At 37.9% G+C, this 23,836-nt stretch overlaps 1 protein-coding gene and 1 long non-coding RNA gene across 7 annotated transcripts in view; one reads left to right on the top strand and one right to left on the bottom strand.

Moving 5' to 3' along the window:
• The window catches only part of LOC103675330, a 30,172-nt gene extending 14,664 nt beyond the window's left edge, over positions 1-15,508 (top strand). The window contains exons 4-6 of the long non-coding RNA XR_571814.2: positions 8,260-8,480; positions 10,238-10,343; positions 14,868-15,508. This is a non-coding gene — a long non-coding RNA (uncharacterized LOC103675330). The remainder of the gene's footprint in view (positions 1-8,259; positions 8,481-10,237; positions 10,344-14,867) is intronic.
• Positions 1-23,417, bottom strand: part of CCDC90B (coiled-coil domain containing 90B) — a 45,249-nt gene extending 21,832 nt beyond the window's left edge. For 2 of the 6 annotated variants that reach the window (XR_005835011.1, XM_040630961.1), the window contains exons 1-7: positions 22,628-22,878; positions 17,036-17,155; positions 15,515-15,618; positions 991-1,092; positions 307-348; positions 140-211; positions 2-55 (exon numbers count right to left, since the gene is read on the bottom strand). Coding sequence is in view for 5 of the 6 variants with exons in the window: in XM_040630961.1 (XP_040486895.1) it covers positions 2-55; positions 140-211; positions 307-348; positions 991-1,092; positions 15,515-15,618; positions 17,036-17,155; positions 22,628-22,871 (738 nt within the window). In the remaining variant the exon portion in view is untranslated. The other 4 variants (XM_040630963.1, XM_008704375.2, XM_008704374.2 and 1 more) reach the window with 4 other exon arrangements.
• Positions 23,418-23,836: the final 419 nt, after the last annotated feature.

Raw genomic sequence — 23,836 nt, 5'->3', positions numbered from 1 at the left:
CCTTGCTGGTAAATTCTGTGGTTGCTTCCATAAGTTTCTTTTCTTGATCTGTAAACTAAAGGATATGATGAATCAGGAGGTTAAAAAAAAAAGACTAGAAGGAATGATAAAGGAATAAGTTACCAAGAAAGCACATTACCATATCAGTTACTCTGCTCCTTTCTAGGTTGATGTCCAGTTTATTGTCTGCTCTGATTTGACTGGTTTCATTCTTTAAAGAAAACCAAAATATTAAAAAAGCAATCTCATCATGTTTGTTTTGAAATTAATAAAATATTCTATAGTGAGAAAAGTACTTAAACTTACTATCAGTTGCTGCTTAACTTGTTCCAATTCAGTTTTCATTTTCTAGGTATAAGAAAAATCACATGCAATTGCCATTATGCCAAATACTGATAGCATGATTGACTCAACAAATCTGAAACGCTGCATTAGCAAAAACTGGACGATCTCTACAGATTTCTAATCAAGCATTAACTAACACTAGACAAAAAAGGAAAGTAATATCTCTCATATTCAAAAAATTCTTATGAACAGTAAAAAAATGTATTTTTTCTAGTTATTTTACTTCTAAACCATGACTGATACTCTAATAATATTTAAGCTAGCGAACAAAATTCCAACTGAAGTACGGAAAGTTTTAACTGACAAAAATTAGTACAGATTCACATAAAATGGTAAATGTCAAGTGTTTTAAATTCTGAGAACATTATGTTGTGCTCTATGAGAAATTTTATATAATAAATATAGAGCTCAAAGATTTTCCCTTCCATGTGACTTTTACATGTGTAAGGTACAATTCTTATTCTTTGGTCAAGAAACTATGAGTTATACATAGCAATACCTGTTATGGTTAAACATGTAGTATATTTTGATATAGAAACTTGATAATTATTACATGACCACATAAAATCATTATTTGGTCCTAAGCTTTACCAAGTGGAATACATGTGAAATCAGTTATTAGTAATAAACTGAAACTTGTATCACCTGATTCTCTGCTCTCAGATTTGCAAATTCACTTTTCTCTAGGATGACCATGTCTTTCCTGATGGAGTCCAAATGAGACATAAGTTGTTGTACTGTTATTTCCTGGAAAGCAAAATTAAAATAACCTAGTGATATGGAATACCATCACCTTACACAGAATTGTTTTCATGGAATGTAAAAGACTCTGTTGTTATGCTACGAGGTATAATGTTGCTTGGCTAACTAAACCAAACCAAACCATATGAAACCAGTACTATCAAAATGAAAAGGAGGTTCCAGTCCAAGGTTGCCATACAGGAGGACCCTGAACTCACTTCCTCCATGGACATACCAAATCTACACCTATTTATAAAGCATTTCCTCCTGAAGAACAACACAGGGCTAACCGAACACCTTCTGCACAGCAAAAGATATACCACATATAGAAAGGTAAGAGAGACAGTCAAGAAGGGAACCGCCAATCCCCGCACTGAGAACCATGGTGGAGAGGGATAGTACTGAATGACCATGAGCAGATCTGTCTGCCCTGGGATACAGAAAAAACAATGAGGTTTCAAAGGGTAACTAGAATAGGAAAGATCCAGCCCTAGAACTCTGCCAAGCAGTGTGGGAGCTGCTGGAATTCTCTGCTTTGGAGGGGCTGGTGAGCACCACTGTTTATCTTCCCAGTCCACCTTGAGAGCACAGACAAGAGCAGGCTCTGAGCACCATAGCCAGCCTACCACCTCAGCTAGGCCCCTAGCCCAAACCAACACAGTGTCCGTGAAGGTGGCCCCAGGGGAGACCACACCGGAACACCCATGGTTAGTGTTCACAACAGCTGACCTGCCAAGGTGACACAGGTGCAAAGCATCCCAGAATAATCCAGGCCCCCACCACTTCACCTCCAGATAACTTGCCAGGACACCCCCAGCTCAGAAGATCCCAGGACCTTCCAAATTAGCTCACACCCAATCAGGGTGCCACCTGCATGAAGGGTCTTGGGAACCCCTGGCTTGCACTCATTTCAGCATCAGCTATTCTCCCTCTGCAGAGAGAGTCTCTGGACCATCCACGCCCATTCTCACTTAAGCTTAAGCTGTCCTGCCAGGGCACTAGCTCCATGGAGAGCCCCAAGCTGCCCAGAGTGGAACTGCTTCAGCTTCAGCGGTTGGTATTACCAGGCAATCACCCTGGGGCTGCCTCCAGACAATACCCACTACAGCACCAGCTGTCTGGCCAGGGTGCACTCTACATGCAGAGCCATGAGACTGTCCTGGCCTGTATCCACTTTGGTTCTGACATCCCAACAAAGTGGCCTTAACATGAAGTGCCCCAGGACCCAAGCCCACAACATCCACTCATTCGGAAAGCCAGCTGAAGTCACTAGGCACACATTCTCCACAGGGGATGACTACACACTATCACTCTACTTTGGAAAAGTAGCTGTTGCATGTAATTCACAGAAACAAACAAAGTAAAGCAAAAGTAGGAGACAAAGGAGTCCGCTTCAAACAAAGCCCAAACTTCAGAAACAGGACTAAATAGAATGGAAACTAAGAAATATGCTTGATAAATAGTTCAAAATTATGGACATAAAGATGCCCACAAGACTGGATGGACACTGGGGTGGATAAACTCAGAGCTTGAACAAAGAGACAGAAAATTAAAAACCAATCAGAGTTGAAGAACACAATAACTGAAATGAAAGATAAACTAAAGGGAATCAACAGATTAGAGGATGGAAAAGAACTGATTAGTGATATGGAAAAGAGTAATGGAAAGAACCCAAGCTGAACAGTAAAAAGAAAAAAAAAATAGGGATGGGTTAAGGGATCTCTTGGACAACATCAAGCAAAAAAAAATTGCATTATAGGGGTGCCAGAAGGAGAAAAGGAGGGGGCGGCAGATAAGTTATATGAAGAAATGATAGATGAAAACCTCCCTTATCTGGGGAAGGAAACAGACCTCTAGGTTCAAGAAGTGCAGAGAAGTACTAAACAAGATGAACCCAAGGAAGTCCATATCACAAATAATAATTAAAATGTCAAACATTAAAGAGAGAAGTTTAAAACCAGAAAAAGAGAAGCAATGAATTACATACAAAGGAAATCCAAGACACTAAGTTGATTTCCCCACAGAAACTGTATGGGCCAGAAGGGAACAGTATGATATACTCAAAGTGCTTCAAGTTGTAAAAACCTGCAACCTGAATACTCTACCCAGCAAGGTTATCATTCAGAATTGGATGAGTTTTCCAGACAAAGAAAAGTTTAAAAAGTTCATCACCATTAGAGACCTTAAAAAAAACACAAAATGATTTCTTGGAGGGGAAAAGAAGAGGTCATAATTAGAAGCAAATTATGAAATGAAAAACTTTCATGAGTAAAAGTAAAGGTAGTACAATAAACACTTGTGAGTTTGGAAGATTAAAAGATAGAAGTAAAGTCAATTATATTTAAAAATCAGTGAAGGGGACTCACAAACTAAAAAGATATAAAACATGACAACATATACATAAAATGTGGAGGAGGAAGATATAAGAATGAGTTTCTTTTAGAATGGGTTTGAATTTAAATAACCACCAACTTAATATAGACTGCTAAATACTTAGGATGTCATAGATGAACTTTATGGCAAACCTAAAACCTAAAACCTGGAAGAGATACACAAAAAATAAAACCTGGAAGAGATACACAAAAAATAAAGAGAAAGAAAGCTAAGCAAAACACTAAAGAAAGTCATCAATCATAAGGAGTGAGAGCAAGTGACCAAGAAAGGAATGGAGAAGAACTACAAAAGCAACAAAATGGCCAAAAGAACATATGTATCAATAATTACTTTAAATGAAATGGTCTAAGTGTTCCAATCAAAAGACATAGGGCGACAGATTGGATTAAAAAAAGACCCATCTCTGTGCAGTTTACAAGAGACTCACCTCAGTACTAAAGAAACACACAAAAAGTGAAGGGATGGAAAAAGATACTCTATGCAAAGTGATGTGGGGGGGGGGGCGGGAACAAAAGCAAGCCAGAGTAGCAATAATTAAATCAATAAAAATGGACTTTAAAACAAAGACTGTAATAAGAGACAAACAAGGACATTACATGGTAATAAAGGGATCAATCCAACAAGAGGATATAACAATTATGAATATCTATGCACCCAACACTGGGGCACCTAATAATACATAAAGCAAATATTAATAGATAAAGGGAGAAACTGACAGTGATATAATTCTGGGAGACTTTAATACCCCACTTACAACGATGGAGAGATCATACAGAATGACAATAAATAAGAAAACAGTGGTCTTTCAACCAACATATTGGACCAGATGGGCTTAAAAGATATGTACCCTCAAACAACAGACTGTATATTCTTTTCAAGGGAACATGTAACAACATTCTCCAGAACAGATCACATGTGAGACCACAAAACAAGTCTCACTAAATTTAATAAGACTGAAATCATAGTAATCTTTTCCAACCATAACAGTATGAAACTTGAAATAAATCACAAGAATAAAAGTGGAAGAAACAAACACATGGAGGTTAACAACATGCTAAACATCCAATGGGTCAATGAAGAAATCAAAGAGGAAAAAAAATACATGGAGACAAATGAAAATGAAACACAATGGTTCAAAATCTTTGGGACACAGTGAAAGCAGTTCTAAGAAGGAGATGCATAGTGACAAGCCTACCTCAAGAAACAAGAAAAGTTTTAAATAAATAATCTAACCCTCCATGTAAAGGAACTAGAAAAAGAAGACAATAGACCCAAAATTGGTAGAAGGAAGAAAATAATGAGAGTAAAATGAATGAAATAGAGACTTGAAAAAACAATAGAAAAAGAATAATGAAACCAAGAACGGGTTCTTTGAAAAGATAAACAGAAGTGATAAACTTTTAGCCAGACTCATCAAGAAAAAAAGCAGGAGGGCACAAATAAAATAAAAAAACGAGGGGCGCCTGGGTGGCACAGCGGTTAAGCGTCTGCCTTCGGCTCAGGGCGTGATCCCGGCGTTATGGGATCGAGCCCCACATCAGGCTCCTCTGCTATGAGCCTGCTTCTTCCTCTCCCACTCCCCTTGCTTGTCTCTCTCTCACTGGCTGTCTCTCTCACTGGCTGTCTGTGTCAAATAAATAAATAAAATCTTTAAAAAAAAAAAACAAACGAAAGAGGGTAAGTAACAACTGACACCACAGAAACAAAAGATTAGAACAGAATACTACAAAATTACATGCCAGCGGAGTGGACAACCTAGAAGAAATACACAAATTTCTAGAAATATATAAACTTTCAAAACTGAATCAGGAAGAAATAGAAAATCTGAACAGACCAATTACTAGTAATGAAATTGAACTGATAATCAAAAAACCCCCAACAAACAAAAGTCCAGGACTAGACAGATTCACAGGTGAATTCTACCAAACATTTAAGCAAGAGTTAACACCTATTCTACCCAAAATATTCCAAAAAATAGAACAGAAAACTTTCAGATCCATTCTATGAGGCCAGCATTACCCTGATACCAAAACCAGTCAAAGACACTACCAAAAAAAGAAAACAGGCCTGTATCTCTGATAAACACAGGTGCAAAATTCTCAAAAAATATTAGCACACTGAATTCAACAATACATTAAGGGGATCATTTACCAAGATCAAGTCTGATTTATTCCTGGGATGCAAGGATGGTTCAGTATTCATAAACTCATCAGTGTGATACATCACATTAACAAAAGGAAGGATAAAAACCATATGATCATCTTAACAGATGCAAAGACAAGCATTTGACAAAATAAAGCACCCATTCACAATACAAACTCTCAACAGAGTGGGTATAGAGGGAACATACCTCAACATAATAAAAGCCATGTATGACAAACCCACAGCTAATGTCATACTCAATGGTGAATAAGGGAGAGTTTTTCCTCTAAGATCAGGAACAAGATGAAGATGTCCCTCTCACCTATTTCATTCAACACAGTACTGGAAGTCCTAGCCACAGCTATCAGACAACAAAAAGAAAAGGCGCAGAATTGGTGAGGAAGAAGTACAACTGTCACTATCTGCAAATGACCTGAAACTATACAAAGAAAATCCTAAAACTATACACAGAAAACCCGAAGCCCTAAACTCCACCAAACAACAACAACAACAAAAAACCCACAAACCCTATTAGGAATAATAAATGAATTCAGTAAAGTTACAAGATTGAAAAGTAATACCCAGAAATCAGTTGCATTTCTATACACTAGTAACAAAGTAGCAGAGAAATAAAGAAAACAATTCCATTTACAATTGCACCAAAAAGAATACCTAGGACTAAACTTAACCAAGGAGCTGAAAGACCTGTACTCTGAAATCTTTAAGATACTGATGACAGAATTTGAAGATGGCACACAGAAAAGGAAAGATATTCCATGCTCATGGACTGGAAAAATTTGTATTGTTAAAATGTCCATACTACCCAAAGCAATCTACAAATTCAGTGGAATCCCTATCAAAATACCAGTTGCATCTTTCATAGAACTGGAATAACCCTAAAACTGTGTAGAATGACAAAGGACCTCAAACAGCCGTAGCAATCTTAAGAACAAAGCTGGAGGTGTCACAATTCCAGATTTCAAGATATACTATTAAACTATTGTAATAAAAACAGCATGGTACTGACACAAAAACAGACACATAGATCAAAAGAACAGAGTAGAAAGCCCAAAAATAAACACACACTTCTACAGTAAATTAATTAATCTACAACAAAGAAGGACAAGAATATACAATGGAGGAAAAGACAATCTTTTCTATAAATGGTGCTAGGAAAACTAGATAGCTACATGCAAAAGAATGAAACTGGACCACTTTCTTACCATACACAAAAATAAACTCAAAATGTATTAAAGACCTAAATAAAACAATAAAACTCTGAGATGAAAACATGGCAGTACTTTCTTTGACATTAGCCTTAGCAACATACTTATGGATATGTCTCCTAAGGCAGGGGAAACAAAAACTATTGGGACTACATCAAAATAATCTTCTGCACAGCAAAGGAAACCATCGACAAAACAAAAAGGCAACCTAGTAAGAGGATATATATGCAAATGATATAAGGAGTGATAAGGAGTTAAGATCCAGGGGGGCGCCTGGGTAGCGCAGTTGTTAAAAAGTGTCTGCCTTCGGCTCAGGGCGTGATCCCGGCGTTTCGGGATCGAGTCCCACATCAGGCTCCTCCGCTGGGAGCCTGCTTCTTCCTCTCCTACTCCCCCTGCTGTGTTCCCTCTCTCGCTGGCTGTCTCTCTGTCACATAAATAAATAAAATCTTAAAAAAAAAAAAAAAAAGGAGTTAAGATCCAAAATATACAAAAAACAAAACACCAAGAAAATCCAACGAAAAAATGGGTAAAGGAAAAAAAATGGGCAGAGGATCTGAATTCATGCACCGTTTGTGCAAATAAAAAGTGGTGCAGCCACTGTGGAAAACAGTATGGAGGTTCCTCAAACAATGAAAAATAGAAATACCATATGATCCAGTAATTCCACTACTGGGTATCTGCCCAAAGAAAACAAAACAACAACAAAAAATTCAACAAGATTGTTAAAACCACAGCCTCCAAATGGTGTCAGTTTGGTGTCCCAAACTGGGGCTTAATACCTAATCTCACTGTAGTTTCAACCTCCCCCAGAAATACAGTCTTAACTGGTTAGGAATTTTTGATCAGTGCCAATGAGTATGCCAAATGGACACACTCCACCCTTAAGGAAAGATGAGGTTATCTACATAAGACCCTTTGCTTTTCCCCTAAGGGACAATCCTTTACTTTTCCTAATAACTTTCTTGCCTCACCCTCCTATAAAAACCTTCCATTTTGTACAACTCCTCAGAGCCACATTGGACTTGCCAAATGAGCTGTTGTCCGATTTATGAATCATTTAATAAAGCCAAGTAGATCTTTAATCTACTTCGTTGAACAGTGCCTGGCTGGCTCAGTTGGTAGAACATACAACTCCTGATCTCAGGGTCATGGGTTCAAGCCTCACACTAGGCATAGAGCTTACTTAAAAAAAAAAAAAAATTACTGGGTTGAATTTTTGTTATTTAGTCATTGGTGGCAGCGAGGGAAACCGAGGCAAACTTCTGGCAGCATTCAAGAATGAGAAACACAGACATGGTACCAGCAAATCCTCTGAGTTCACAGTCTTTCTTGCTGTTTCCGAGGGCTGTGGTAATTTCCTCTTGTTTCTGACCTTTACTCTCTCTCTTTTTGTTTTTGTGTTTTTCAGTTCAGCTCCTGACCTAATTGGCTTTCACTTACAAGGCAGGTCAGCTTGAAATGGCAGATGGCTATGCTGGAGCCCAGTTGAGCCGGCAGAAGGGTCTTCTAGGAGCCAAGGCTTTCAGACCACAATTCCACATGTGGAAAACCCCAGCAGGGATGTAGGGGAATTGCTTATGGTGCACACAGGGCCTTGTGGCCAGGAAACAGTACTTCCAATATGTTCAGGTGCACGTTTGTCTTGTTTTATGTACATAAAGGCTCTTGCTAGCATGTATGTAGGAGGCCAAAAAGCCACAAAAATTGGTGGACAGAAGTCGAGCATTTAGAGGCTGTTAGACTGCCTCCTCAAGAAGATATCACACAAGAAAACAGCAGCTTTGGATAATGGCTTTTTCTAAGATTTTTTTAAAGTATTTTTATTTATTTACTTATTTATTTTTCGAGAGAGAATGCATGCCTGCGTGGGGGGAGGGGAGAAGGGACAGAGAGAGAAGCACGCTCCCCAATGAGCAGGGATCCCGATGTGGGACTCGATCCCAGGACCCCAGGATCACAACCCGAGCTGAAGGCAGGCATTTAACTGACGGAGCCACCAGGTGCCCTGACTTTTTCTAAGATTTAATGAAGTTTTTGTAAGTAATTTAAATACAACTGTTAAGAACAAGTAAATAAAAGTTTTAGATAACCTTTCAAAATAGTCTCCCCAGGGGCGCCTGGGTGGCTCAGTTGTTAAGCGTCTGCCTTCGGCTCAGGGCATGATCCCAGCGTTCTGGGATCGAGCCCCATGTCAGGCTCCTACACTGGGAGCCTGCTTCTTCCTCTCCCATTCCCCCTGCTCGTGTTCCCTCTCTCACTGGCTCTCTGTCAAATAAATAAATAAATCTTTAAAAAACAAAAAACAAAACAAAAACCAAAAACCAAAATAGTCTCCCCAAATCTCTTTGGTAGTGTAAAACCTTAAAGTTTTGTTAAATTAAATGATGAGTTAAATTCATTAAATCTCTAGATCATTTCCAAGTAAGACAAATACTAAACCATTAATTACTAAACACAGGACAGAACTAGAATGTAGAAAAAATAATTATAGAAGATTTGTGAAAAGGAACCATTTAAAAGGAATTTTAATGTGTGGTCAAGCTGGTTAAGATGAAAATAAACTTATTAAAAAACTAAGTTTCAATATGAAAAGCTACTGCAAAATTAGAATTTAGTTTTTTATTGAAAGGGACAACATTTTCTTGGACTTTTGTTCTGCTTTTAATAAGACTAAAAGTTCCTTTCTCTTCTAAATATTAGATTTCATAATGATCTGTTATCTTATTTAGGCAAGTACTTTAAAATTTTTTTTTGATATTTTTGGGGCGCCTGAATGGCTCAGTCAGTTAAATGTCTGACTCTTGATTTTGGCTCAGGTCATCATCTCAGGGTTGTAGAATCAAGCCCCACATCCACAGTGTGGAGTCCGCTTGTAAGATTCTCTGTACCTCTCCCTCTTCCCCTCCCCCCATGCTTGCATGCTCTCTATCTCTAAAATAAATTAATTAAAAAAATCTTTTTTGGTATTTTTGACAAACTTATCCAAATCAAATTCTAAATGAGGCCTTTTTACCTGGCGTATTCCAAAGGAATCCAAGTGCTCCTGACCACTGACAATGCTGCAAAATTAAAAGATGCTAGAGACCTCTAAATGTAATTTATGAGGAAGAGACATAGCTGACATCTTTTCCTTTACTCTAGTATTGGCCAGCAAAATAATGCCTTCATCTGTATCTCCTAATACAGTTGCTATTGCTAAAGGGGTGGTAACCCCTTTTATTTGGGGCTAAGAAAAAAATCTGTGTCCCTAACTTTTTACAAGCAGAATGACATTTCATTGGTCAACTGCCCTGAATTTACACTGTTGAGTTAAAAAGGACATACCACTGGGGAGCCTGGGTGGCTCGTTTGGTTGAATGTCTGACTTTTTTTTTTTTTTTTTAAAGATTTTAAAAAATGTATTTATTTGATAAACAGTCATTGGAGGCCCCAATGAACAGAAGTCTAGGACCAGATGGCTTGTCACAGGTGAATTCTACCAAATATTAGAAGGTGAGTTAATACTTACTCTTCTCAAACTATTCCAAAAAATAGAAGAGGAAGGAAAACTTCCAAATTCATTCTATGACACCAGTCCTACCCTCATACTAAAACTAAAGACACCACAAATAAAGAGAACTACAGGTCAATGTCTCTGATGAACACAGATACAAAAATCCTCAACAAAAATACTAGCAAACTGAATCCAACAATACATTAAAAAAACCATTCACCACTATCAAGTGGGATTTATTTCTGGGATGCAAGGATGGTTCAATATTTGCAAATTAATCAATGTGACACATCACATCAATAAGAGAAAGGATAAAAATCATTTTATCATTTTGATAGAGAAAAAGCATTTGACAAAGTACAACACCCATTCATGATAAAAACCTTCAAAAAAGCAGGTCTAGAGGGAATATACCTCAGCATAATACAGACCTTTATAAAAAACCCACAGCCAACATTATACTCAGTGGGCAAAAACCGAGAGCTTTTTCCCTAAGGTGAGGAAAAGATAAGGATGTCCACTCTCACCACTTTTATTCAATAAAGTCCTAGCCACAGCAATCAGACAACAAAAAAGAATAAAAGGCATGCAAATTGGTAAGGAAAACTTTCACTATTTGTAGATAACATACTATATATAGAAAATCCTAAAGACTCCACCAAAAACCACCAGAACTGATAAATGAATTCAGTAAAGTTGTAGGATACAAAATCAATGTACAGAAATCTGTTGCATTTCTATACACTAATAATGAAACAGCAGAAAGAGAAATCAAGAAGATAATCCCATTTACAACTGCACCAAATATAATGAAATACCTAAGAATAAACTTAACCAAGGAAGTGAAAGACCTGTACTCTGAAACTAGAATATTGATGAAAGAAATTCAAGACAACACAAAGAAATGCAAAGATAGGGGTGCCTGGGTGGCTCAGTTTCTTTAAGCATCTGCGTTGGCTCAGGTCATGATCCCAGGGTCCTGGAAGTGAGCCCTGCATTGGGTTCCCTGCTCAGAGGGGAGTCTGCTTATTCCTCCGCCCCCCCCCCAGCTCATGTTCTCTCCCCCATTCTCTCTCAAATAAATAAAAAAAAAGAAAAGAAAAAAGAAATGCAAAGATATTCCATGGTCATGGATTGGAAGAATAAATATTGTTGAAATGTCTATACTGCCCAAAGCAATCTACACATTTAATGCAACCCTCATCAAAATACCAATAGCATTTTTCACAGTACTAGAACAAACAATCCTAAAATTTGCATGGAATGACAAAAGACCTTGAATAGTTAAATCAATCTTGGGGGGGGGGGGGGTGAAGGTACACAATTCCAGACTTCAAGTTATATTACAAAGCTGTAGTAATCAAAGCAGTATGGTAGTGGCACAAAAACAACAGAAAGCCCAGGAATAAACCCATAATTATATGGCCAATTAATCTTTGACAAAGGAGGAGACAATATGCAATGGGAAAAAGATACCCTCTTCAACAAAGGGTACTGGGAAAACTGGACAGCTACATGCAAAACAATGAAACTGGACCACTTTCTTACACCATACCAAAAAGAAACTCAAAATGGATTAAACACTTAAATGTAAGACCCAAAACTATAAAAGTCCTAGAGGAGAGCACAGGCAGTAACTTCTCTGACATTGGCAGTAGCAACATTTTTTAGATATGTCTTCCAAGGCAAGGGAAATAGAAACAAAAATAAACTATTGGGATTACATCAAAGTAAAAAGCTTCTGCACAGCAAAGGAAACAGTCAACAAAACTAAAAGGCAACATACTGAATGGGAGAAGATATTTGCAAATGACAGTTCCAATAAAGGGTTAGTATCCAAAATATATAAGGAACTTATACACTTGAGCACCCCCCAAAATCAAATAATCCAATTAAGAAATAGGCAGAAGACATGAACAGACATTTCTCCAGGGAAGATACACAGATGGCCAACAGGCACGTGAAAAGATGCCTAATCAACATCAGTTATCATCAGGGAAATGCAAATCAAACTACAGTGAAATATCAACTCACACCTGTTAGAATGGCTAAAATCAACAACAAACAAATGTTGGTGAGCATGTGGAGAAAAAAGGAACAATCCTGCACTGCTGGTAGGAATGCAGACTGGTGCAGCCACTATGGAAAACACTATGGAGGGTCCTCAAAAAATGAAAAACAGAATTACCCTATGAACCAGTAATCACAACTACTGAGTATTTAACCCGAAAATACAAAACACTTATTTAAAGGGATACATGTGCCCTTATGTTTACTACAGTATTATTTATAATAGCCAAATTATGAAAGCAGCCAAAGTGTCCATCAATTGATGAATGGATAAAGAAGATATGGTGACACACACACACAATGGAATATTATTCACCCAAAAAAAGAACGAAATCTTGCCATTCACAGCAACACGGAGGTAGAGTACAATGCTAAGTGAAATATGTCAGTTAGAGAAAGACAAATACCATATGATTTCACTCATATGTGGAATTTAAGAAACAAAACAAGCAAAGACTAAAAAAAAGAAAAGAGACAAACAAAGCAACAGACCCTTAACTATGGAGAACTAATGGTTACAAGAGGGGAGATGGGTGAAATAGGTGTACATTTATCATGATGAGAACTGAGTAATACACAGAATTGGTCAATCACTATATTGTGCATGTGATACTAATATAACATTGTTTATAGGAATGAAGATTAAAAACTTCATAAAAAAAGATAAATTACAGTGCTTTGTTTTCAAGTTTAATATTCACTGAGTATGTGGAGAGTTGATTTTATATTTGAGAAGAACCTGAAAATTCATTTCTTATACCTTAAAAAAAAAAGTCAATAGCTTCATTGGCTCTTTCAGAGTAGCTCAGAGGTTCTGGGGAATTAATTAAATGACTGGGTTTTTTTTAGTAGATTTAGTAGTCTGTCATGCTCCTAAGTAAAGTAAGCTAAAATAATGCACACAAAAATTTAAAGGTAAGTGAAATCTAAGGGTTGAATGCTTTTAATTCTGAAATCTAATATAGTTGGAAATGATAGTAAAATTTTCAAAGGCTTTCAATGCTTCACGACTCTTTAAGCATTGAAATTTTATGCAAAAGGTTCTAATTTTATGTAAGAAAGAAATCCTAATTTTTTCTCTGCTGTTTAGTATTTATTTGAGAAAGGAAGCCTAAATTTGAAAAATTAAGAAATATGTAAAAAATCAGATTCTTAAATACAGTGAATTAATTCATGAATTTATTCATGAAAAAAAAGTGGGTAGAAGAACTGAATAAGCATCTTTCCAAAGAAGACATACAGTGGCCAACAGACACATGAAGATGCTCACATCACTAATTCTCAGGGAAATGCAAATCAAAACCACAGTGAGATATCAGTTCACATGAGTCAGAATGGCTAAAAATCAAAACAAAAAATAACAAATGTTGTAAGGATATGGAAAAAAGAGAACCCTTGTGAACTATTAGTGAGAATGTAGACTGATGCAATCACTGTGAAAAACAGTATAGAGATTCCTCAAAAAGTTAAAAATAGAAATACCATGATCCAGTAATTCCATTACTGGGTATTTACCAAAGAAAACGAAAACACTAATTTAAAAGATATATGCACCCCTAGGTTTACTGCAGCCTTATTTACAATAGCCATGATATGGAAGCAACCCAAGTGTCCATGGATAGATGAATGGATAAAGAAGAAGTCATATATATACAACAGAATATTACTCAATTATAAACAATGAGATCTGGCCATTTGTTACAACATGGATGGACCTAGAGGGTATTATGTTAAGTGAAATACATCAGACAGAGAAAGACAAACACTATATAATTTCATTTATATGTAGAATCTAAGAAACAAAACAAACAAAAAACAAAAAGCAGAAACAGACTCATTAATACAGAGAACTAGTGGTTGCCAGAGGGGTGGAAGTGGGGGGATGGGTGAAATAGGTAAAGAGAATTAAGAAGTATAAACTTCCAGTTATAAAATAAATAAATCCTAGAGATAAAAAGTACAGCATAGGGAATACAGTCAATAACATTCATTGTAAAAACACTGTACAGTGATGGACAGTGACTACATATATTATGGGGGAGCACTGAGTACTGTACAGAATTGTCAAATCACCACTTTGTACACTTGAAACTAATACAACATTGTATTATCAACTATATTTCAATAATAAATGTTAAAAAAAGTATTTCTGCAAATTGTAAACCATATTTTTAATAGTACATCACTTGGGAAAGGAGGAATAAAAAAAGGAAGACAAATCTTAATTCCTAAGTAAAAATAAAGTATATGTCAATTCCAAAGGTGGGGGGAGATAAATATAAATAATATATATATAATATAAATATATCTTTTATATATATATAAAAAATTATAGGAAGGAAACAAATTCTTAAACAGTGAATTCATGGTTATGAGTTCTATGAATTATTCCACAGTTAAACTCATTTAGCTTATTCTATGCTTTATATAAAATTATTGCTTTTTCTCCATAGCACCACAGTGACAGCTCTTAAAAATTACTCAAGCTGATTCACTCTTCAGTGGCAAAGGAGAACGGTTTACCTACTTCTCCAGATTGTTAGAGGAATAACATAAGATAATACATGAGAAATCCACAGCTCTGTTCATCTCTCATCCCAAGTTCTTAGTAAACGGCATTATTGACCTTAGGGATTTGTGTATCCAAATTAAAGCATATTAATGAAGTTGTTCCCAGACATGTGTATGTCCCTTCCAGCTTCCTAACTTTGTGAAAGTTAACCAGACCTTACACATGACTACAGTAAAATGTTTTTATCTTGTAAGTCAGCTTTTCTACTGTGGTAGGTTTTCTATGGGGAAAAAGTTATTTCAAAAATCATCGACCACCACCACCTCAAATAATTCAAATAATACATAATTTTCTCACATAACAAAACATTTGACAAAATTTCATTCTCTGTGTTACCATAATTTTATTATGATTCCCCTAACTCCTCAATCTCTTTAAATACTGATACTAAAGTTTTCCTTTTGTTCTTTGGTTCCTTTGTAGAGTATAAGGAAGATGTAGGTGTGTTTAGGAGGTGGGTGGGTAGTCAGAGATGCAGTATAAAAACGATTGTCTGATGAAACAGTCAGATAATAATGAAAATATTACCTGTTGAGCTCGAGTAACCATCTCCTTGTATATACTATCCAGGCTGACATTTGATAAAGTGGTTAATGCCGATACAATTGTTTCTGCTTGTGCTTTGTCAAATCCTGTAGAGAGCAAATACGTATTTATGTTTTTTTAAAAAATGCATGTCCTTATCAACATAAACAGCTAGAATAACTTTCCTTATCAAATTTTTCACTTAAAAAAAGTTACAATTAATTTCAGATTATGTTATTCTCTAATAGCACTCTATAATTTTAATTCCCACTGATCCATTTCCCCATGTCTACATCAACACTGCATCATCCTAGTGGCTTTTGAGTTTATCACTGGCATTAAAAAATGGAATGGCATTGCATTTTTATCCTTAAAATTTGCATTTCTTCAGTCAAGTAACTTTATATACCTTTATTGCCTATTTATATTTTTCTGTGAGCTATTTATGGCCTTTGCCCATTTTTTATAAAATTACTGAAATTTTTTTGATTCATATGAACTCTTTGTACATTAAAGCAATAAGTTCATTGTCATGTATGTTCCTAACATTTTTAACTTTGTGAATGAATGATACCTTTTGATATACAGATTTAAGTATTTCAGTAGTCATATCTGTCAGTCTTTACTTTTCTGCTTCTGAGTTTTAGGTCTTGCTTCCTCAATCTAAAAGTCTTTAAATATTCTATATTCTAGTATTGTTAGTAGCTTTTCTCTCATTTTTTTTTTACATTTGACTTTTAATCAATCTGGAATTTATTTTTCAGTAAGAGCATCTGATCTATATTTTCAGACAGCTAGCCATGTATCATCAATTTATTAAATAACCCTTCCTTTCCCTAATTTGTAATGCCTTCTTTGTTTGCTAAAAATCTCTATATCTGAATGCCATTCTATTAATCAACTTTTCTATTCCTGTACTATCACATAATTTAACTTACTGTTTTGCTATCTGGTAATCTTTTGTTATCTGGTAATCTTTTGTTTTTCTTTTTTGCTATTCTTAAATAGTCCTTGCACTTCCATGTGAACTTTAGTTATCAGCCTGGAAACTAGTTTTTCTTTTCTACATAACTGAAATCAGACTACACATGTAATTTGTTTTTTTTTCCCCACTTAGTATGAGTATTTCTCATATCAATAAATATTCTTCAACACCATTTTTGTGACTGTAGAATATTCCACTGCATGGATGGCACTTGTATTTAAAGTGACTTTTAATTGTTCATAATAATGATATTGTCTTCACTTCTTGCGACTGTTGTTAATATTATTCTTTCAAGAGGTACCCGTTTCTTTGGGGTGCCTGGGTGGCGCAGTCGTTAAGCGTCTGCCTTCGGCCCAGGGAGTGATCCCGGCGTTCTGGGATCGAGCCCCACATCAGGCTTCTCCACTGGGAGCCTGCTTCTTCCTCTCCCACTTCCCCTGCTTGTGTTCCCTCTCTCGCTGGCTGTCTCTATCTGTGTCAAATAAATAAATAAAATCTTAAAAAAGAAAAAAAAGAAAAAAGAGGTACCCGTTTCTCACCATGAGTTTCCAAATCCTGAACTAGTGCATGGGTATCAAAAGTTAATTTCCTTTGTTCTAAAGGAGTTATGTCCACTCGCCTCATATCATATCCTTCCTTGGTTGTGGTGGTGAAGAAGTCTGAAAAGGGAAGACAGGTTTTTTCCTTGTAGTAATCAACACAAGTGTGACACTTTAGCTTGTAAAGCATTTCTCCTATCTATTTACCATACAGTTTCACCTCCTAGGAATTCTGTAATTTTAAGTAAGAAAACACATTTCTCTGAGTGGCCCACTCTTTTATCTGCAAAGTTTCTAACGTTATTCTATACATGGCAACCAGTGAATAAATGTTTCCTTTCCTTCTTTTAGTATTCAGATATATTTTATTTATTAAGAGTCAGTCAAAAGTTGTAACATAATATACATCAAAAATTTTTGATATCACTGCCACATTTCTCATTACTGGAAGAGTGGAAACTGCCCAACTCTCCTAGGGTCTCAGAAGTCTTTTACAGAGATATGGTAATTATTTATTCCTACATCCCCATATAAAGTAGCTTTTTGAAAATCCACTCTCTTACATATCCATTTTATTTCCATCAGAGTTCTCAGCTCTAATCTGAAATTGTCTGGTTTGTCTCTCTGAACCAGAATGTAAGCTCCATGACACTTTCAGTTTTTCATCACTGTACCTTCACTACCTAGAACGGTGCTTGGCAAATAACTGGCTCACAATATTTTACTGTTGAATCAATCGATTAATTTTAAATTCTGGGGTATTTACTACTATCAACACAAAAGCCCTAGCAAATTTCTCATTTTTGCAATAAATTGTCCTGTTTCAATAAATCCCCAATTTTTAACCTAGACACAGTATGGTCCTTTACCATATAATACTAATGAATTTCATTAAAAGGTATTCTTTTTCAGAACTTTGTCTATATACAACTTGAATGAACGAGCAAAGCAGTGGGAGGGGCAGAGGGAGAAGACTTCCCAGTGAGGAGGGAGCTTGACATGGGGCTGATCCCAGGACCCCAGATTCATGACCTGAGGTGAAGGCAGATGCTTAACAGACTGAGCCACCCAGGCACCCCATATACCAGATATTTTTTTATACTATGAATGCAAGGTGGTATTAGCCATTTTTAGAAAACAGCCTAAAAAGGTAAAGCATTTTACCTAAAGTCACAGAGTCATCGGCAGAATCAGAATTGAGACTCAAGACTTCTGACTCCAAAGCCCATGCTCTTTCTGTCACCCTATGCTCTTTTTTATCCTAAATCACTCAAGATAGCTAGGTACTTAAACGACATACATAGCTGCAACCTCAGGTATTACTTTTCTGCGAGGTAGTTTAGGGGAAATTCCTATGTATCTTTTCAGCCAACAAATACTTGAGTGTCAGGCACAGGGGATGATGAGCAAAATCAGACATAACCGACTTGCTGACTTTGCGGACTAGTAGGCAGGAAAGAGATACTTAAAAACAGTATCTAAATATAAACTCTAAATTCAGTGATGAAAAAGTACTGGCCAGTCCTTTACATCAATTCATTCAAATACTCAAATTCTCTTTAGAGGTTAACAGGAATCAGACGTAAAGGTGGATCAGTTTTGAACACACACACACACAAACACACACACACTAGCACAGTGGTCAGCAATAGTTTTGGCTCTGAGTGCCATCCAGAAGAGTTAAGCAATGTGCCTTTGTGTGTCAATATTAGACTGAGGAAGAGAAAAAAAAATTAGAGGAGAAAGAGGGGCAGATTTCAGTTATATTTCCAATAACAATTGCATTAGAAATGATTAGTACCCAGTTACCCATCCTTGATTAGAAGTTTAGTTATTTTTGGGGGGCTTACTGCAGGGGAGGGGAGTAATGTTTATGTAACACGATACTGCTTTCACACCTATTTTTTTTTCACATCTATTATTTATCCTTAACATTCTCATGTTATGGATGAGAAAAACAGGCTCAGAAATGCTAAGTAACTGCCTGAGATCTTATGGTCTCAGAGCTAGGCAGATTAGCGCACAATTCCTCTTCCTTCCACAAAGGGAAGCTTCCTACTGATAGGGGAGAGAGACCAAAAAAACACCTAACACGGCTGCAAATCCCCACAGGCTGCAGCTGCAGTCTCATGTCCCACTCTGCTCAATTTGGCCCTCCGCTCTCAAGGACTCTTCATTCTTTAATTCTCTTAATAATTTGAGAAAGCTTTTTTTTTTTTTTTTTTTGCCTACTCATATTTATCCTTCAGAGTTCAGTTTGAATGTCTCCTCCACTGGAAAGACTGCTCAGACTCTCTTAGGTCAGGTGTTTCTTGTTAGCGTTTTTCACAGGATCCTAGAACATTATTTTGCCGCACCTCACAATTTACACATTTATGACTGTGAACTGCTTTCCCACGAGGCCAGGGATCAGGTCAGCAAACCACAGCCTGCAGGCCACCATCACCTATTTTCCTAAACAGCTTTACTGAAACACAGCCATGCTCATTCACTTATTAATGGAAAACATGAGAATTTTAAAAACAGTATCTAAATATAAACTCTAAGTTCAAATGATGAAAAAGTAATGGCCAGTCCTTTACACCTACAGGTGCTTTCATGCTACCATGACAAGAGTAGTAGCAAGTGACCACATGACCAGATACAATCTGGCTCATTACAGAAAAACTTCGAGGACCATCACATTAGATTATAAGGTCCCCGTGAGCAAGAACCACACCTGCTCTTGCTTGTCATGGAATCCCTGACGCCTATAACAATTCCTGGTGCTCAGCAAATATTTGCTGATCGAAAGGAACTGTGTTAGGTGGTGTGGGTACAATGAGGATCAAGGCTGAGGTTTAAATCATGTGCTATCAAGATATATCCGTAAAGGAATACAAAGGAGAGACATCTGGTCCTCAGTGAGAATAAAGGGTTAAAAATGGCTGTTTGGTGAAATCTTACCATTTGCAACGACATGGACTGGACGGAACTAGAGGGTATTATGCTAAGCAAAATAAGTCAATCAGAGAAAGACAATTATACTGTTTCACTCGTGGAATTCAAGAAACAAAACCGAGGATCATAGGAGAAGGGAGGGAAAAAAAGATGAAATCAGAGAGGGAGACAAAACATAAGAGACTCAACTACAGGAAACAAATTGAGGGTTGCTGGAGGGGAAGGTGTTGGGGGATAGGGTAACTGGGTGATGGCCATTAAGGAGGGCACGTGATGTAATGAGCACTGGGTGTTATATGTAACTGATGAATCACTGAACTCTACCTCTGGACTAATAATACGCTATATATTAGTTGAATTTAAATAAACTAAACATTTTTTTAAATGGCTATTTGGAAAAGATACTAGTTATAGTAAATCTTAAAGAGACGTTAGCCAGGCAGGAGGACCACAATGAGCAAAATTCACAAAGGCATGAGCTGCCTTTGCTATTTCTACCTTGGGCTCTATATACTATGGGGATGAGGAGGAAGAATACAGAAGGATCTGTGGAACATTCATTCCTTGGGTGTACTCAAATAGTTCTGTAATCTTTGGCTGAGTCCTCACAATCCTAAGAAGTAGGTGTTGACAGCCTTCCTTGCAGTAGGACTTTAGAGAGCACTCTTCTTTGGAGGGAACGAGGAAATGGAAAAGCCTTTGATAGCCAGAGCAGGGCTTCACAAGTACTTCAACTCACAAGCAATTTTAAGAATAAATCTTTGTAAACATATTAATAGGTAGAGGAAAGGAAGTAAACAGAATCACTGTTCTTAGCTCAGGGTGAGATAACAGGTCCTTAATATCTTAAAAGTTCCCAGAATCTATACAATTGTACAAAATCCTAAACCCTTCCTTTCATACATATCTTGTGGTTTTCCTAAAGTGAGAAACAAACTCACAGTTTAAAGACGTAACCAGCAACACAAAGCTTTTAAATTGTACATCTTGGATCAGCACTCTGGCCTACCTTGCACCAAGCTCTTTGCCAGAGAACACCAGATTTTACTTTTGATAACACATGTAAAATGCTGTCTCATTAGGGGCACCTGGGTGGCTCAGTCGTTAAGCGTCTGCCTTCGGCTCCGGGCATGATCCCGGCGTTCTGGGATCGAGCCCCACATCAGGCTCCCCTGCTGGAAGCCTGCTTCTTCCTCTCCCACTCCTCCTGCTTGTGTTCCCTCTCTCGCTGGCTGTCTCTATCTCTGTCAAATAAATTAAAAAAATCTTTAAAATGCTGTCTCATTAAATCTAAATTACAAGTTTTATATTAACTAATTGCTAATTTAGAGCTACACCACTTCAGTGACATAGCTGGTTATTAATATAGATCTATATATCTATGTATCTATATGCTGGTCTGTTGACAGGTGCTTTGCTAGCTACATCAGAATTAACAGAATTAATAAATAAATAACACAGAGATCCCTGGGCTCCACCCCTGAAGACTGACTCAGGAGTTCTGGAATAGGGCTTAAAACTATGTATTTTTGAAAAGTATCCCCAGGGTTTCTATTCTGCTAAATCTGGGAAGCAGTAATGAACTAGGAATCCAGCACTATTAAAACTTAGACAAACTGCATCACCTTCCCATGCCTTCTCTATTTATCTTTAAAAAAGAAATTGGACTAAATAACTGAGATCCTTCCATAGGCTGAGGTCAAGGTTTTCAAATTCCTTCATTACTGACATTATTAGGCAAGTTTAAACTACACAGTAAGCATTCAATCAATATTTGTTCAGTGATGAGGGACACAAATCATTTTAGGTGTAAGGGGCTACTTAAGATTTCTCCAACAAAGTCAGATTCAAGTAGGGTAACTCAACAAATATGTTAAGACATTATTGTTTACTTATGAAGTATTTCCTAATACTTCAAAGTTCATTCTCCAAAATTGTTTAATATTCTTTGTTTACACATTCAAATGAAAACACATTATCTTTCAAAATTTACAAAGATAAGATAAACAATGAGGTGATTTCCCAGGGTTCAAAAAATGCTATCTCCTTTTTGTAAAGTCCCTCATAATGTGTATATACACTCAACACCTAAATGTGTAACCAAGTAGCTCGTGACAGACACTGGGAGCTCAACAGCAGTCTTACAGATGGGGGATCTACAACTGCAATCTTACTGTGTGAGTAAAATGAAGCAATTAGCAGACTGGCACAAAGTACGGTGGGCACTGGGTGGCTCATTTCACATGGCACTGAAGATTTAAGAAGGTGAATAGAGAATGCTAAGGTTAGTACGAAGTGGCTATTCTGTAGACAACCTTATAGAGTTTTTAAAAAGGATGAGGGGAGATTCTGGAATCATCTTTCACCATAAAGTCTGACGTCCTTCAGGACACAATGCTAACAAGGGTGCCAACAAGTTTAATACTTGCTGGTTCCAGCATTTCACGTTTTGTTTTGCTTTGCTTTGAATGGCTACTATGTGACTGCAGACTACTAGAAATTACAGCGAAAATAAAGCCGGCCTGACCTGAAATGTATGCTGTGGTCTACAAAAAACGTGGGCTCGAGACAGCACCCAAATAACACAGCCTAAGTTTGAACAGGCGACGAAAGAAACCAGAACTCTCAGAACACAGATTGCTCCTGACTGACCTCCGAAAGGGCGGGGATTGCCAGCCTTATTAGACAGAAGGAAACGAGGCCTGAGAAAGTAGCCTGGGTGGTACTCTAGTGGTGGAGCCAGGTGGGAAACCCCGGCTCTCAGAAGAGAAGGCGGTTCTCTGTCCTCTCCCTTCCCGCCCCAGGGCAACCTGGCGAGACCAGGCGGGCCTGGGAGGGGAGTGGCACCCTCGCAGGCACAAACCATCGGCAGTCTCCCCAGAGTGCAGTCAGGCATCGGTGACAAGCTGCCTCGTCTCACCTCTCCGCAGGGCCGGCGAAAAAACCCCGCCGAGGCTCGAAACCCGGCGGCGTCCACGGCCCTCAGATTGCAGGAGCCGCCAAACACAGCGACTCCACATTTCCTGTTTTCGGGCTGGCGGAAGGAGGCGAAAGGCTGAATGAATCACGCTTAAGCTTTCGGGCAAGGTAGTTCTGGCACCGCGAGGATGCTGGGAAGTGTAGTTTTCCACCAGCGCAGACTCCAGCCGCGCTCCCGCAAAGGTGGGCCTCTTCACAGACAGACCCACAACTCACTAGCATGATTCACAGCGGCTCGGCTCCACCCACCGTCCCTTCCCAGCCGGCGCACGACGTTACCGCGCTAAGACAGCGGGACCGTGTCTGAGACCTTCCAGTGCCCGTTTCCTAGCAATGAGGTACAGCTCAACAGCAGAGGTTCCCCGAGGAAGCCAGAGGCCATTACACGCCTGGGTGTGAGACGCAGCCACATCCTACCACCCGGCAACCTGGGATCTGAAATCCTCGTTCGCTGAGCATTCCGGGGGAATCGCGCAGAAACCTGGGAAATCGCTCAGAAACCTGGGAAATGTAGTCCAACGAGGTCCACATTCGTGTTTCTTCATGGCTTACTGCTTCGCCCTCTTGTGTGCAGGAGGATAAACTTCACTTGGTTTAGTCCCCGTCTGGAGGGAAACAATTTGTTTCCAGAGTGGACCTGATTTTCACCACTTATCCCTCTGAGGCCTGTTACTTCAGGCTTTGTTCCACATGGTAAAAATGCTGAAAATAACAACACACAGTAGTTGTGGGGTTCAAACATGCTAATATATCCTTTGTCAGTTCTAAAGTGGTCACAATCATTAGGTTTTAGTGCCTTAATTATTCTCACAAGGATGTAAACAGTTACCCCTGGATTTTCCTGCCTATTTGTTTCAAAGCTTTGTAAGCATCAGCTGCATA

Source organism: Ursus maritimus, unplaced genomic scaffold, assembly GCF_017311325.1.
Source record: "Ursus maritimus isolate PB19 unplaced genomic scaffold, ASM1731132v1 scaffold_16, whole genome shotgun sequence".
Lineage (NCBI taxonomy): Eukaryota > Metazoa > Chordata > Mammalia > Carnivora > Ursidae > Ursus > Ursus maritimus.
Note: the sequence above shows the minus strand (reverse complement) of the source record. Positions and strands in the feature narration are given on the sequence as shown.